The sequence below is a fragment of the Malaclemys terrapin genome, chromosome 22 (assembly GCF_027887155.1).
Source record: "Malaclemys terrapin pileata isolate rMalTer1 chromosome 22, rMalTer1.hap1, whole genome shotgun sequence".
In the NCBI taxonomy this organism is placed as follows: Eukaryota; Metazoa; Chordata; order Testudines; family Emydidae; genus Malaclemys; species Malaclemys terrapin.
Window position 1 is genome coordinate 5,478,444 of NC_071526.1, and position 17,333 is coordinate 5,495,776.

Sequence of the window (17,333 nt, forward strand, 5' to 3'; positions counted from 1 at the left end):
TGGCTAAACTGATCCCAAATATGTAAAGTAGAGTGGAAAATTGAGAGCGCTTCGAGTGAATTTGTTGTAGTGAAGGGGACCACAAGTAGATGTGATGACTACAGGAAGGTAGCGACACAAGGTATGTGGGGTAATACCTTTTTATTGGACCAACTTTGTGTTTGGTGAAAGAGACAACAGAATGGTAGACAGCAAGATCATGGATGTAAGTTCTAGGGGTAAATACGCCCAGCACGCTGTCATACATTTTTCCACATTGGTCAATAAGGAGGGTGCTGCAAAGAGTTGGCAGATCCTTGGGAACCCTCATTCCCCCACATCTCTCTCAATTTCAGATTAATCAAGATGTCCTTGCTGCCTTGACCTCATGCTTGTCAACACAAATATGATCCACCTGCTAACTAGAGATGACTTATTGGCACAAAGACCCTACTTGATATGAAGATCCAGATCTCTTTAGGCTTAGGTCATCACAGTTGAGAAGATGCGTCTTGGAAGAAAGGGCTTTTGAGTAAAGGTTATCACAGGCATATGTTCCACATCCACCCATGATTATAGGATCTGGAGAACATTGTGTGATTGATTGAACCATGGATTTGATGTGCTTCTCCATAGCCAGCATCCTGGAGTTCCTTCGGAATGGTCTAGCCTTAGGAATGAGTGCCAGCATCTTACAGGTGCATTCATCAGTCTTCAGGAGACACGGATGTACTTTACACTGAGATGTAGCTAGATTTTAGTATAGTGGTTGACAAAAGCCAAAACTTGTATTCAGATGACTTCTTCCTTTTTGGATCTAAAATATTGTACAAAATTTACATCCTGTTCCTTAGTTTGGACCTATAGAAAGAGGAGGAGGCAGAAGAAGAATATCCCGTAGGCTATTACTCTCTTATTCATATTTGCCATCTACTGAGCAAGGAGGAGAAGAGTTGAAAGCCCTGCTCTGTGAAGAACTATACCTGATTTTTCTATCAAGAAAGTCCATTCTTTAAACAGCTCTGTGTTTCATGCTGAAGGTAACTACATCCTGCCTAAATCAGGCTGAATTATTATTGTCCATCTACCCAGTCTTAACATTTTATAAAGAAGCTAGGCCTCTCTATCTGAGACCTGGTCTACACTAAAAAGGTAGGTTGACCCAGCTACGTTGCTCAGGGGTGTGAAAAATCCACATGCCTGAGTGGTGTAGTTATGCCGACCTAATCCCCAGCATAGACAGATCTAGGTCTAGAAGAATTCTTCTGTTGACCTGGCTACTGCCTTTCAGGAAGGTGAATTACCTACGCCAACGGGCGAACCCCTCCCATCAGCATGGGTAGTGTCTATACCGGGGTTCCCAAACTTGGTTCACGGCTTGTTCAAGGTAAGCCCCTGGCGGGCTGCAGGACGCTTTGTTTACCTGAGCATCCGCAGGTACGGCCGCTTGCAGCTCCCAGTGGCTGCGGTTCGCTGTTCCCGACCAGTGGGCGCTGCGGGAAGCGGTGGCTCAGCCAGCACCACTTCCTGCAGCTCCAATTGGTCGGGAACAGCAAACCGCGGCCATTGGGAGCTGCGAGCGGCCGTACCTGCGGATGCTCAGGTAAACAAAGCGTTTCGCAGCCCACCAGGGCTTACCCTGAACAAGCTGCAAACCATGTTTGGGAACCCCTGGTCTATACTGAAGCGCTGCAGTGGTGCATCTGCAATGTTTCAAGTGTAGACATGCCCTCAGTCCTACAAGGATGGAAGGGGGCAAAAAACAACAGCATAGCATCCAGATCCATTCTTTTCAAGTGGATAAAGCTTCTAGTCAGGAAAGCTTGCCTCCGTGCAACAAAGGCCGCTCCCTCTGTTTTCACAGTATATTTCACTAGGAAGTTAGGTGGAAGCATCTCTACTAGAGTTATTCAAGGCAGCTACCTGGCGTGTGTGTTTTCTCCAGTGTTTATATTCGCAAGCTGATGTTCAGGCATCAGCCAATGTGTTGTGCCACAAGTGCTGCGGGCAGCCAAGAGGCATTAGTCTGTCCCCTCTATATGGCACTGCACTCCTTTGGCAGACCCCAAGAATTTGGACTGGCACTGGAAGCTGGAGAGAAACTTTTTTTCCTTAATTTTCCTTCAAGACTTTCTATGCCAGCCCTTATCCCTCCCTTCAAGATTGGTGCTCTCTTCAACATTTCCAGTGTTTTTGCAAATAGCGAGTTTGCAGTGTCTCAAGGGGTTCGATTTTTATATTACACTTAAATCCTGTGAACTGCTTTCAAAGATTCAGCTGAGCTGTGAGAGCTGGCAACCCTTATGCAGGGGATGATATCACCAGAAAGTCCCAGTGTCTGCTTTCTGTCTACTGTCAGGGAAGAACTATGTGCACCAAGTGTCTGGACTGATTTAGAAGATCTTAGAGAGAAAATGAACAGGTAAGGAAAGATTTCCCTCTCATGTTATATTAGGGTTCTTTAGCTTCTCAGCATGGACCACGTTTTTACAGAGATTCTCGTGAGTATTTGCCATCCCGTTCCCAGTCCTGCAGCCCATCTCCACTGCCGTTTGTAGTCTCATAACATCTCCGTGGCAACAGAAATTGCCTGCATGGGAAAGTAATAAAGTATTTAGTGTATTTAATACAGTATTAGAGCTGGAAACAGCCTGGTGAGCTGCTAGCTTGCTGTGACCCATGGGCCACAGTTACGAAGTTTGTCTGAGTCTCTTTAAAGAGTAGTTGATGAGTGAAGCTTTCAGGGAACGCAGAGGTAGAAAACCCTCACAATAGGTTAATAATACTGGAATGAAAATATTTTGAGATGGTTTGTGGTAGATTATGAATTTAAAACTCCTCCGAAGATCTCTTTTAAACATGTTTCCATATCATGAAGAGTGTCCATACTCTTATGATAGTAAATCTATTGTCAGGATTGCTTCAGAAGGGAATCTGAGAATACTTTTCTAGTACATGAATAAAGAACCAAAACTGTTCTTTTGTTCCTTCAGTTATTTCAAAGACCAAATGCACTTGCTGTTCAGCAGCTGACGGCAGCACAGCAGCAGCAATATGCATTGGCAGCTGCCCATCAGCCGCACATAGGTAAGTCCTTCATTTAACGCCCTACCTGTATTAGATTTCTGGAGGTGGCTGTTGTTACTTGCTAACGGATGTCTTCAAAATAGTCTGTGGCAGTGAAAAAAGGTTATTAGGCGTTAGAGGGGTTTTAAAAGTACGGTCCCAGTTATGGATAATTGACGCACAGATTTCAGAAGCAGACCATGTTTGAAGATTACCTTGCAAAATTCTGGTAACATCTTGCTATACTTTTAAAAAGCTTTCAAATATTCCTCTCTACCGGTGATGACACTTGCCTTGCCCTCACTGAGAATGCTCTTCAGTAATGAGAGTGTTTTCGAAGTATTCATTTACTCTGAGCCAGACATGAATTGGGGTAACACTGGGACAGTGAAATGAGGAAAAATGCACATTTTAGTACAGACCGCAGAAACTCGCGTCCATATTTTATGAATTACAATGGTTTAGTTTTGAATAACTCCCCCACAGAATGGAATTTCAGGCTATTCTGTGTGAGACTTAAAAGTTTATTTAAACGTGTTGCCATTCATAGTATTAAAAAAATACTGACTTGGGGACAACTGTACATAATCGTGTTTATAGAGAAATAGGTGAACCACTCACAAAGGCTCACTCATTAATGGTGGGAGTAAAAATTTCCCAGCATCAAAGAGTTTAACTGTAAGTTTTCCTAACTGAATTGAACTTAGTTTTAAAGTGCTAGAAAGAATTATGAAGACGCTGTTTCTCGTGTACCATGTACATTGCCCTCCACATTTGTTCCCTTTTGGTGTAGACCCGTGTCATCCTCTCCCCTAATTTAGTAGATTTAACAAAATGTTTATGAAAGTGCTTTTATATCTCTAAAGTGCTTTGAGCTCCTATGATAAAAAGGCTCAATTGAACTTTAAGGGAAAACTTATTTTATGGGTATGTATTAATACCCACCAGTATAAATTAATTGGTAGTTGCTCTTTATTTTCCCATTGGTTTTTTTTCTAGTTTATTAGTTTCCCAGCTCTTTAAGGGATGTTACATCTTTGGAGTCAAATTCCATATACATATGCACGGTAACATTGCTACAAATTTCCCATTTGATTGTTTCAGTAAGACTCCTGGGTACTTACTGTGTGCTGTCTACAAAGAACTACATGTGAAAATGTATAATTTGTCTTCTCAAAGTAGCTGCCAACTTGTCTTATTCTTAAATCATAGCTGCACAAGCCTGTTTATCCCGTTCAGTTACAGCCAGGATGAATAGCCAACACATGTAGGTATTCTGGTAGGGCTGCAGTTCTAGTTAAGTTTGTTTTTACTGACAGGTATGTTTTCAGCAGGTTTAGCTCCCGCTGCCTTTGTCCCCAATCCATACATCATCAGTGCTGCTCCACCAGGAACAGATCCCTATGCAGCAGGACTTGCAGCAGCTGCAACTTTAGGTGAGGAACTTAGAGTTTTTGTGCATTAGATGAAATTTTCTGTGCCTAAAATGTTGTACCTGTCGCTGTCAGAACAGACTTCATGTAATCTGTTAGCACGTTTTGAGCTCTACTGAAAAAATAAGTGGATGTCAGTGTGGTATAGAAGGGTATTATAAAACTTAAAGTAGAATTTTGTTTTGAAAGCCTTGTCCCTATAGATTAATACCTAAATTAGAGGATCAAAACAGGTAACACTCAGTATGGATTCTGTTTTACAGTTAAGGTTAAGAACAAAAATCCTGAAAGAGAGGTGACATTTCATTTATACACTTATAGTGACAAATGTGTGATTGGTGTTGAGTTATGCACATTCTTTTTTATTTGATACCTGAAAGCCAAATACTTTTGACGCCTGTGTTACAGGGTATAGAGTAAAGTTTTCCTGCCAAGAAAGTGTTAAGTAAAATTTTGTTACTGTTGTTAATTTGAGATTTGCTGTGATGAATTTCGTAAATTATGCTTTTTTCTTCACTGGAGGATCCCTTCTGAACTTTATGCTTTCCAGTCCCTTAATTACCTTGTTCCAGGCCTTATATGTCAAAAGATCTCTCACTTGTGCAGAGGCTTTTACTCTGAATATAAAGTGCTCTAGTTGGCAGTTCTAATGTGGGTCATTCTTGCCTTCATACTGGACCTCTTTCTCCCAATCTTGTCTAGTCTCTGAATCCTTTTCCAACTTCAGGAGCCAAAATTGCTGTGTCTTGAAACGGTAGCTCCAGTAAACAATTAGGAAGCGTGAAAAACACGTTGCATATTGAATTTTTATTCCAAAAGTCATGAGGTTCTGGCCCAAGTAGTGAGAGTCCCACGGGTTCTTCCAAAACCAGATTAGTTCTGTACAACCAAATTTAATTCTTTCACTGAGCCATCTGGAAGGAGGAAGTCCAATAGGTTCTAAATAAAATCTCCAGAGTTAGATATGGACATTACTCAATGAAGGTTGCACAACCTCATCACATTTCATTCTTATGCAGTCTGTATACCTAAATAACATGCCCCCCCCCCCCCACTCCAAGATAAAGTTAAAACAAAGTTAGATTATATTTACTATAACCAAGTTTTACAGTATTCTGGTTTGAGCAAGTAAGTTTGACATGTGACTCTTTGTAATATTTACCAGCTGTTACATAAATGTTTATTAGCTTTTAAGCTTTGGGGCCAACCTAAAGTCAAGCTATGATGAAATGGGATTACAAGTATGACCATATCATATGGTGTTTTTGGTAGATTATATAAAACAGTATGTGAAGAATCAAGGTTATAAAGAGTCCTTTCAGGATGATGATGCCTTTTAAAAAAAAAAGTCATTTTGAAGAGATGACTGTTAGGTGTGGTCGGGGCATAATAAAAATGAAAGATGAGGTGTTAGGGTAAAGCCAATTGTTGGCACACAGGTAAGGCTGAGATGAAATGGAAGAAAGCCAAGAAGTAGAGCCCTATGGAAGCTGCATCAACGAGAACATGGACAGAATTGCGGAATCAAAACTGTAACACTGAATCCAGCTGTGTGTGTGTGTTTAAAAAAAAAAAAAAAAAAAAAAGTCCAACGCAATACAAAAAAAGGATGTCTCCCTGCTGTGGCCCAGAGCCGAAGGAGCTCTGTTTGCCCCCGCCGTGGCCCCAGGGCCTGAGAAACTGTGTGGGCCTCCGCTCACTCGAGGTGGGATCCAGGGATGGGGTTTGCTATAGCCCAAGAGTTGCTATTGTGAAGGGCATATATAGCGAGGGTGTACTGTATATTAGTTTTTGACTGTTGCTTAGAGACATGGCCTGCTACTATTAGTGCAGTTTCCCCCCTCCACATGGTTCAGGACACAGTTTAAACATGTCTAAAAAGCATTCTTCAACTGGAGAATGCTCATTCAAAAAGCAAAGAAACCATGCGTTGACACCAAAGTTCAGAGCTAGTCAGTTGCCTAATGATATCTATGAATTAGGCGGTATGATGTTCTGCAAATGCTGTCAACATACAATAGACTGGACCCGAAAAGATACCTGCAACGATCATCTAATATCAAAACCGTATCTGAAGAATCATGCCACATATGCTGAGAATCATCAAGGTTCTCGCTGTCTACAGAGAACAATTGCAGGCAGTATGAAATCTGCAGATGCCAGATGGGAGTTTGTTGTGGTCTTTGCTGAGGCTGTCATCTCAGTGGAAAAAATGAAGAAGCTTCGACCTTTCCTCTTAAACCACTGCAGTCAAGGTGGGAAGCATTGCCTGAAAATAAAGCAGCACTTCGGCAGATTCTGCCTTGTGTTTATCAGGAGCACATGTGGCAGTGCTGGCCAAAATCCAGGGGGAAAAGATTCCAGTGTCGACAAGACAACAGATATTGGAGACTGCAGTGTGCTACGCATTATCATATGTAAGTTTATTTTTCTTTTACTATCATGACAGATTCTTAAGTAGATGCTTTTTTTATAATGTATGCATTGGCCTTTAGGGAAACATTTGTTATCCTTAGAAAATACTAACCACTTATACAATTTAAAGTACAAATAATTTAAGAAAATGAGTTTAAGATGCTGTAACCCCTTAAAATAGCCGTAACCCCACCCTCCAAAAAAGCACCAGATTGGGATTTTGGAGCTATTCTATAAAATGCTTGGTAATAATTTTATCAAGCATTTTCTATTTAATATGCATTAGGAAATTGAATCGTGTATTGCAGGGCAGCTGTAATATTCTTCTTGTATAATATTTTAAAAAATCTTTAACATTAAATGATACAATAGTGGCTATGAAGCTGGATTTTTTTTTTTCCATTACAGAATTTTGAGTTTGTTTAGTGAAATCCTCCAGTAAAAAAACCAAGTAGGAAAATTGACATCAGAATATATATATTTGTAGGTGTTGCAGATTAGTACTGTTTGACGATGTCATCTTCACGGAGAGCTGCAACCACTCCACGTTCTCACGGTCTCTTCTGGAGTCTATGACTAGGAACCAGCTCAGTTTCAGTGACGTTTGGGCAGCTGTAACAGACAGTGCTGCATACTGCATCAAAGCATACAAAGAAGCGCTGAAATGAGTCATGACCCAACAGTGTACACGTGACATATCTGTCATATAATCAATCCGATAGGTGAGACATAACAGCATTTTCATTTCTTTAGCAATGTCACATCTTTCGTTACTTGGATGAAATCTGCTGCCTTCAAAAAGCAAGCCAGAAAGCAAAGATGGATTGCTTTTCTTAAGTCCAAAGAAGATGTGCACACCATGAAGGTCCCTCCTGAAGCAGTACACACAAGATGGAATAGCTGGTTTCAGGCAGTAAAATATCATGCAGAGCACACTGATCTCCACTGGGACTTTTTTGAAAAAGAGAAGTCATCAGCACAGGCTGAGACAAACCTTTTGACATTACTTAGCAGTCAGGTGAAATCAGACTTGCTGAAACTTAAGACAGCTTTCATATCTGAAGCTTGCCCCAAAATAACAACGGCCCTGACCATCTGTCAGCATCTGACCACCACTCTACGGCTGTCTCAGCTTTCAGTATTCTGGAGACCCGGGATCTTGATTTCTGGAACAGCCAAAACTTGTGGGTTCGGTGAAGAAACTGACAGACTTGTGGATGACTTCTCCATAAGTAAGGACAGAGAGATCCTGGACAATCTACATGAAGCCTGTCAGCTTGCTTTTACCAAATTCTCCGAACACAGGGATGTCCATCCACCAAAAGACATGTTGCGACTGATCTGTGTGTTTGATTCCAGGCAGACTCCAGCCATGCAACAAAACATCGATCAGTACAGCAAGCTACCACCTCTCACCCACCCCTCACCAGAACTGTATGAACAATGGCTGGTCTTTCTACACAGCACTCAGAATGAGCCCATCCCAGATCCACTGGATCTTTGCATTACTGGAAGGTTATGAAGTAACAGAGGTTGCCCTATCTTAAATCATCTTCCTTGTCAGCTCTGTAGACACACAGAGAGAAGCTTTAGTAAATATAAAAATCTACTTACAGACAAGAGGAAAACACTAAAAGGCTAACATAATGTACCACGATGGAGATGTCTGCCAGAGATGGGAAAAATAATGACATTTAATTAAGTTTGTCAGTTTGTAATGCTACTCAGCAATAAACTGTTGATTTGATAGTGTGAAATTATTTAATCAAATTTAAATTAATTTAAGCATTCCTTCAGAATATAGGAAGCTTGAAAGTACTGAGTTTAATTTAAAACGGGAACAATGACTACTGCAAAGATGAATTGTTTAGTGCATTATTTTTTAATTATTCAAATCTAAATTCAGTTAAATTGACACTAAAGGAGACTCTTCTGTGAACTTCTTGTGTTACTGTTCAGCAATGTCAGTTTGGTCATATTACTAGGTTCTACTTTAAAAAGTGATTTGAAAGGCATTACTTTCACTGTATCTGCAGGATGTTTTGTTTAAGTTGTAGGATTTTTTTTTCTGTAAAATCTGTTTTTCCCATTGCAATCCAATTCTGAATATTTTTATGCATTTATAGTAAGGCTACTTAATTGTTACTGTATCAAACAATTTTGATTAAAAAAATCCATAAAGATGGAATTAATTTTTAAAAAATGAAATCAGAAAACAATAAATCTGAAAATTCACAATAATAAAACAGAGTTCATGGGGCCCTATACAAGGATGTTTGTAATAGTCTAGGAGTCAGTGAACTACCGTGTGATGGCTGTGTAGCTGTGAATGAATGACTAAAACTCTCCACAGGAAGGAAATATTAAAAGCCTTAGTAACAAATAGACCAAAGCTTAGTGGCAGGAAAGCACCATCATGAGTTACTTTTTACCAGAAAGACCATCTGTAACTTCACCTACAAGTCTAGAAAGTGGTACACCTATTCAGGACCACACTTCCTACAGCAGTGTCGAAGCTGCAATAGAAGTGTTTTGGCCTAGGCAGAATTTGTCACCACATACACACCTCCTGCCCCAGGATTATGCACCAGAATCTGATTTTTCATTTACCACAAAAAAAAATTAAAAAATTCTACCTCTCCTGAGTGAGTAGAGAACCTTTAAAAAAAACATGGAGTGTAACTCTACGCAGCATAGCCTGGAACCATAGCTCTAAAGATGTCCGAATTGCCCTATTCATCTCATTGGAGTGTTAGCTCTGAAACCTAAAAATAGCAGTACAAATAGAAACATTAGCTATTAAATAGTTGCCCCCATGGACAATTTCTGTGGTGCAGTCATGCATTTTTTTTGTACAAGGATATGTAGCACACTGACAATACTACTTTGAACTCTTTAAAGATGTACCCCAAGTCTAGTGAGAAGAGGCCTTCCTGTTTTCCTGTGGCAGTGCTAGACTGGAAGGAAACTGAAGGGCATAGATGTTGGTGAAATGGGAGAAATTAAATTATAGGTCCCAACTGGTTTTATTCCTTTTAGTTGCTCCTCCAAAAGAAGGGAGGTTTTATGGGGCTGTATGAGGGGATGTTGTATCATCTCTCCAGGACTGTCAATCACGTGAAGTTTTTTCCCCCACAAGCACCAGATTAATTTAACTATTTTTAAGGAGTATTGATTTGAATGGCGACATAGGCTTAGTGTTGACGTACTAATGGGGATATCACTATCTGTGCAGAGAAATATGAGAATTTCTGCGGCACATTGAAAAAGATGTAAAATACAGGAAGTTTTTGGTGTCAAGTGTCTGGAAATTGGGTTTCCCTGACGATTATCAGCATTCCGTTTGTAATTACGCTTCAGCCCATTGAATAAACTAATTGCTAATATTTAGGTTTGGCAGAATAAGAATTTTCTTATAATTTTGGCTGATAGCTACACTTATTTTTAAGCATTTTTTAGATTTGTTTTTATTTTAAGTTTTCACAGCTGCGCAAGATTATTGGTGGAGTGTCAAACAATTATTTAATGACAGTAGATGTTAAAATTCAAAAAGTTAAAGCTTTATAAACTGTTAAACACAAATTATCAACATATGTCAAAACATACAAAGTAAATATCCTTAAATCAACAAATCATACCTGTTTTTACTGTTAATTTGCTAGCCCATATATAATAAGTCTACTCCAGAAGTCTAACTCACTGGATTTTGTTTCCAATATGTTCTCAAACAGCATTTTTCTTACTTTGCCTAACTGTAAATTTTGATTGTCTGAAATATATTTTTGTCTGTTTTTGTGTGCATAGTGAAATCTGTTTAGATTTTTTGTTTTTTAAATGGTGATAATGCTTCCTAGCCTAACATACTGTTGCCAACATCACTGATGTTTTGAGTCAGAGAATCATAGCACTGGAAAGAATCTTGAGAGGTCTTCTAGTCCAGTCCTCTGCACTCACAACAGGACTAAGTATTACAGACCATGCCTGACAGGTGTTCGGAGATTTTTTGAAAGAAGCTTAGACAATGGCGGAGATTCCACATACTCTTTAGGCAATTTATTCCAATACTTAACCACCCTGAAAGGAAGATTTTCCTCATGTCCAACCTAAACTTCCCTTGCTGCAAGTAAAGCCTGTTGTTTCTTGTCCTAGCCCCAGAGGTTGGCAAAAACAATTTTTCTCCCTCCTCCTTGTAACAACCTTTTATGTACTTGAAAACTGTTATCCTGCCCCCCCCTCAGTCTTCTCTTCTCCAGGCTAAACAAACTCAGTTCTTTCAGTCTTTGCTTATAGGTTATGTTTTCTAGACCTTTAATCATTTTTGTTACTCTCCTCTGAACTTTCTCCAGTTTGTCCAAATCTTTCCTGAAATGTGGCACCGAGAACTGGACACAAAACTCCACTTGAGGCCTAATTAGCACAGAGTAGAACGGAAGAATTACTTCTCGTGTCTTGCTTACATCACACCTGTAATACATCCCAGAATATATATATTGTTTGCAATAGTGTTACACTGTTGACTCATATTTATCTTGTGATCCACTATGCCCTCCCAAATTCCCTTCCGCGGTACTTCTTTCTAGGTAGTCATTTTCCATTTTGTATACATGCAACTGATTGTTCTTTCCTAAGTAGAGTATTTTGCATTTATCCCTCTTGAATTTCATCTTATTTACTTTGGACCATTTCTCCAATTTGTCCAGATCAGTTTGAATTTGAATGCTATCCTCCAAAGCACTTGCTACCCTTCACAGCTTGGTATCATCCTCAAACTTTAAAAGTGTGCTCTCTTGGGGGGGAGGGATAGCTCAGTGATTTGAGCATTGGCCTACTAAACCCAGGGTTGTGAGTTCAATCCTTGAGGGGGCCATTTAGGGATCTGGAGCAAAAAAAAAAAAAAAAAATAGTTGGGGATTGGTCCTGCTTTGAGCAGGGGGTTGGACTAGATGACCTCCTGAGGTCCCTTCCAACCCTGATATTCTATGATTCTATGACATTATCTAAATCACTGATGAAGATATTGACCAGAACCGATCCATGTGGGGATCCTACATAATATGCCCTTCTAGTTTGTCCCTGATAACTACTCTTTGGGAATGGTTTTCCAACCAGTTATGCACCCACCTTATAGTAGCTCCATCTAGGCTGCGGTTCCCTAGTTCGTTTATGAGAAGGTCATGTGAGACAGTATCAAAAGCCTTACTAAAGTCAAGATATACCACATCTACTAACCCACCCCCCATCCCACAAGGCTTGTTACCCTGTCAAAGAAAGCTATTACAGTGGTTTGACGCTATTTGTTTGTGACAATCCATTGTGACTTTTACTTATCTTATTATCTACTAGGTGTTTGTAAATTGATTGCTTATTATTTGCTCCAGTATCTTTCTGGGTACTGAAGTTAAGCTGACTGGTCAGTAATTCCCCGGGTTGTCCGTATTCCTCTTTTTACGGATTGGTACTATATTTGCCCTTTTCCAGTCCTCTGGAATCTCTTGTCTTCCATGATTTTTTGAAGATAATTGCTAATGGCTCAGATATCTCCTCAGTCAACTCCTTGAGTTATTCTAAGATGAATTTCATCAGGCCCTGGAGACTTGAAGAGATGTAACTTGTCTAAGTAATTTTTAACTTGTTCTTTCCCTATTTTAGCTTCAAATCCTACCTCATTTTCACTGGCGTTCACTATGTTAGACATCCAATCACTACTAAACTTTTTGGTGAAAACTGAAACAAAGAAGTTGTTCAGCACTTCTGCCATTTCCACATTTTCTGTTATTGTTTTCCCCCACCTCATTGAGTAACAGGTCTACCCTGTCCTGGGTCTTCCTCTTGCTCCCAATGTATTGGTAAAATGTTTTCTTGTCACTGTTTGTCTCTAGCTAGTTTAATCTCGTTTTGCGCTTTGGCCTTTCTAGTTTTATCCCTACATGCTTGTGTTTGTTTATATTCATCCTTTGTAATTTGATCTAGTTTCTACTGTTTGTAGGACTCTTGAGTTTCAGATCATTGAAGATCTCCTGGTTAAGCAAATACTGGCTACTTGCCATCCTTCCTAGCTTTCCTATGGTGTGGGATAGTTTGCTCTTGTGCTCTTCATAATGTCTCCTTGAAAAATTGCCAACTCTCTTGAACCTTTTCCTCATAGTCCTGCTTTGCATGGGTTCTTATCTACCAACTCCCCGAGATGCTAAAGTCTGCCTTTTTGAAATCCATTATCTTTATTGTGCTGTTTTTCCCCTCTACCGTTCATTAGAATCTTGACCACTTTCACTCAAGCTGTCTTCCACTTCCAAATTCTCAACCAGTTCCTCCCTAGTTGTCAAAATCAAATCTAGAACAGCCTCTCCCCAATAGCTTTCTCCACCTTCTGCAAAATGATCTCCAATACATTCCAAGAACTTGTTGGATAATCTGTCCCCTGCTGTGTTATTTTCCCAACAGGTGTCTGCTTAGTTGAAGTCCCCCACTGAGTATGAGTCATCATACTCGGAGTCACATGAATGGCATGATTGCAAATACCTGTATAGATTTGATGGTAACACTGATACTGAAGGGAATGGTTTTTATTGTGACCACGTTTGCTGTTCAGTTTACTGGTATTTCTTAAACTCCTTTTAGCATGTACATGCTTTTTGAGTGCATAAACTCTTCAGTGTGTGTGGCGCACAGCACAGTAGAAGTACTTGACTTCAAATGCATTAGGATGTTCTTCCTTTTCTATGGGATCTTTCAGAAGTATAAAGCTAGATTAGTGTCTTGTAATGAAGAATAACTCTGCAAGTTTTCCAGGTCTGGCAGCGATGACACACTTGCCGTGACTGAGAGAGCTGCTCAGTAATGAGAACCTCACCGTGTGCTCAGATGAGCTTAAGCCAGACTTGCAAAAATGCTCAGAATGCTTTGTTTAAAGGCGCTTACTGCAAACCTCAATAACCTTTCTCTTTTTTTTACACCTAAAGCTGTAGCTGTTCAAATGAGCATCCCCTAGCTGAGTGAGAGTCCAGACTGTGTGTACAGTAGTTAGAGCTCAGATTAATATAAACTCTACTTCTTTTGGTTTGGAATAGAGATGCCTAATCTTTGTCCAAATGAAGGTTGCCATGGCACTTGCCAGGACCCCGATGGCTACCCTGTTTGCATAAAATGAAGTGGATTGTAGCTGCCTCTCTTCAGTACAGAAGTGTGGCTTGCAGAAAATACAGGTCACAGCATGCAATTTGTGACCTGCTTTGATTGGATACCAACAGGCAGAGATGCATTTTGATCTAAGCACCCTTGGTTGCTTAAGTGAAGATGGGCAACAGCATGCTGGGACGTTCAATGGGCTGTGCTTTAAGCTGTTGTTGCCTGGGAGCAGATCTGTTGAGTGGGAACTACAGTCGCTTTTCTCACCATCGATGGAGTTCTGTCCACCGGGGCAGGTCTTGCTCACCCTGATTTACCTTGTGGCATTGGAGCCCAGGCTACTCATAAGGTGATCTTGCTGTGCAAAAGAGCTTTTGGGGCTGTGATGCCGGCGGGTTTACATAGAACAGTGATTGGTCTTATACAACATTCTATATAGACAGACAAAATTAAAATGACTTGATAAGGACAGCACAGTAAGATTAACCAATGCCGCCCTCAGAGTAACAGTGTTGCTGAACTTCACTGTCCTGCAGCATAATGCAGGCTCTGCACCTGCAACACACCAATTTGTACAGATTGAGTCCAGAATGCAAGCCTGGTGCTTAATGGCCTTGTTTCTATCCTCTCCTCTTCTTTATTGTCTTCCTTCCCCCTTCTATGCTACACTTATGCTTGGAATAGTTTCCCTGTTCTCTGATCCAAATACCCACCCTCTCTTCATTCATATGTTTGCTAAACTTGCTTCATTTGCAAAGATTTTTTTAATGAGCTATGAAAGACAAAATTTGTTCTTAATTGCAGCATTTTGCAATTGAACTTTCATCAGGTCCATGAATTCATTTTGTCTGAATGCATTGCTTGTCTGTCTTACAGTCTAAGCTGGGGTAGACAATAGGCAGACTGCGGGCCAAATCCAGACTGCCAGATGCTTTTCAACAGACTGTGAAATTGTTTTATTTTACTACTTGTTGTTGTTGTTGTTTGTTATTTTTGTATTATTTTCTCTGGAATCTGGACTTTGACTATACCTCTGGACCTTGACAGAAAATAATTGATTACCCCTGGTCTAAGATGTGTATTCCTCTGTTAGAAGGCAAGCATTCTGTCTGAGCATAGTAAATACTCATCTCTGCTACAGTGGAGGGTGCATCTGATGTAAAATTTAGTGTTGTATTTCATTCAGCCAAGCACATTCTAATCTCAAGTCATTTTCACTGCAACAGTGAGTAATTTAACCCTCAGGCTTTGCATTGGTTTTGAAAAACGTAGAAATTAGAAGATTTTTGTTAACCTTCTGCTGATCTCTCCAAAAGACATGAAGCAGACATAAAAGATTCTATTGCTTCCAAACACTATTGTATTGGATGGGATGCGTTCTACCAGGAAGTGCAGCATATAGATTTCTCATCTGATTGTACACCAGTCTTCTTTGGATAAACTTTTAAGGACAGAGGCTACACCAGGCCATAATTAAAATAACTGAGAGTCCTGGAAATTGACACAACCCACATGACAATTCACAATTCTATTGATCATTTAAGGTAAACATACATTCTCTCTTAAATGTGACATACAACATGTTAAAAATGGGACCTGTGCCCTTTTAATCCTTTTTTATTACTGGTTTATGTGGTGTACAAAAACCCTTTCAGGCCTTTTTTATTTTTTGTTTGTTTTGATTTATTTATTTATTTATTTATTTAAATTCTGTTTGTTTTTACATTGGAAATTGAGGTGTTCTCTGGGTTGGAAAAGTCTCCCTGGTGACTGGAGAACTAAATGACAGATACCACAGGAGTCTTGAGAGCAGAAGTGACTTTTTGTCAACTATGTTGTAAAACAGTGTTCACACGTATAGCTTAACAGTTCTGTTTTGGAGAAAGGATGCCTTCGTTAAAGGTTCATTAGCCATGCCTTCAGTTCTGGCATTGAAGCTCACAATAAAAATCACTTGAGGTTCCTACTAAATGTTGACATGCCCGGTATATATAAAGCAAAGAACAACAAGAAGAAAAAAACTTCAGGTCCTACTTGTATGTTGTGATAAAGGAATAAAAATGGGCACTAACCCAATCAGTGGTGTAGTAGTTAAAAATCAAGAACTGTGTAAATTCCATGTATCCTGGACTACACTCCTGAGCCCAATGGTTTTAAAATCCTTTGCAGGTCACCTTTAAAATAGGCTCTGTTGACTCAAGTGTGATGTGTGCAGGTGTTTTTTGGTCATGGCTTACTGTTGAGCAGGTCTTGTTTACTACAGAAGTTGACTGAATCCTCCTTTGGCATTTTAGGCCCTGCAGTAGTCCCTCATCAGTACTATGGAGTTACTCCCTGGGGAGTTTACCCTGCCAGTCTTTTCCAACAGCAAGCTGCGGCAGCTGCCGCTGCAAGTAACTCAGCAAATCAGCAAACCACTCAACAGACCCAACAGGGACAACAGCAGGTAAGTGGCAGTGTTTTGCAGGTCCATTGGGTACCTGGGATTTACAGAAGTATGCTCATGTGGGTTAAAGAATTGCTATTTCCAATGACAACACTTGACCATACGAGACTCAGTTGATTCAAAAGGCCTTGGCCTCTTTAAAATTGAGAGGAAAGTATTACCTGTAAGCTAACTATTGGGCTCATACCATTCTTTCCATGTTTGGAGTTTCCTGTATGCAGTCTGGCAGTGATGGTCTCTTTTGCACAACATTATTTGCTGCCAAATCAAGGCCAGTCAACAGTGAAAGGAGGAAACTTAAAAATAGCTTCTTGCTGCTTCAGATATCTGGCTAAACCCATGTTGGAAGCTGTAACTAGCAGAACAGTAGAATAGAAATGTGAGATCTTGTTTCATTTCCAACACACAAAGGAGATAGGGGACAGCTGTTTAAGCAAAGCACTTTTAAAAAAGTGAATATATTGCAGCAAAAAGAAATCCCGTGATGAGAATTAAAATTATGCAAAGCAGGTTTAATGGGGAATAGGCATTTGTGTGAAAAAATTGCGTTAGGAATAAGATGTTGCCATCACATAGTAATAGCCATAGCTCTGTTGCTATTGACTATCTGCAGCTCTGAAGCTATAACGGTTTAATATGATGGAAGCAGCTTCATCTTAGCACATTTTTTTTCATACTGATGCATTTCCCAACTCCTACTCAACCCATTTCCCATCTGAGAAGGAGGGATGAGCTTGCTTTCTGTGCAGATGTGGGGTGCTTCAACATTTGCCCAGTTTAAAACAAAAACTAACATTCTTAGACTTGTATATTATCTGTCCTCCCCTCTCCCTTTCGTTCACTGTAATGTTTCAAAAACAAACAAAAAA

The 17,333-nt window shown here is 40.0% G+C and overlaps 1 protein-coding gene and 2 non-coding genes across 10 annotated transcripts in view; all 3 read left to right on the forward strand.

Annotated features, from left to right (window-relative positions):
* PUM1 (pumilio RNA binding family member 1) overlaps positions 1-17,333 on the forward strand; it is a 121,786-nt gene that overhangs the window by 68,638 nt on the left and 35,815 nt on the right. For 4 of the 8 annotated variants that reach the window (XM_054011562.1, XM_054011564.1, XM_054011563.1 and 1 more), the window contains exons 8-10: positions 2,973-3,066; positions 4,365-4,481; positions 16,313-16,464. In XM_054011562.1, the coding sequence (XP_053867537.1) occupies positions 2,973-3,066; positions 4,365-4,481; positions 16,313-16,464 (363 nt within the window). The remainder of the gene's footprint in view (positions 1-2,972; positions 3,067-4,364; positions 4,482-16,312; positions 16,465-17,333) is intronic. The other 4 variants (XM_054011565.1, XM_054011567.1, XM_054011566.1 and 1 more) reach the window with 2 other exon arrangements.
* On the forward strand, positions 3,318-3,407 carry LOC128827935 (small nucleolar RNA SNORD103/SNORD85). Its single transcript, XR_008443123.1, has one exon. It is a non-coding gene; the product is annotated as a small nucleolar RNA SNORD103/SNORD85 (small nucleolar RNA).
* On the forward strand, positions 13,684-13,770 carry LOC128827934 (small nucleolar RNA SNORD103/SNORD85). Its single transcript, XR_008443122.1, has one exon. It is a non-coding gene; the product is annotated as a small nucleolar RNA SNORD103/SNORD85 (small nucleolar RNA).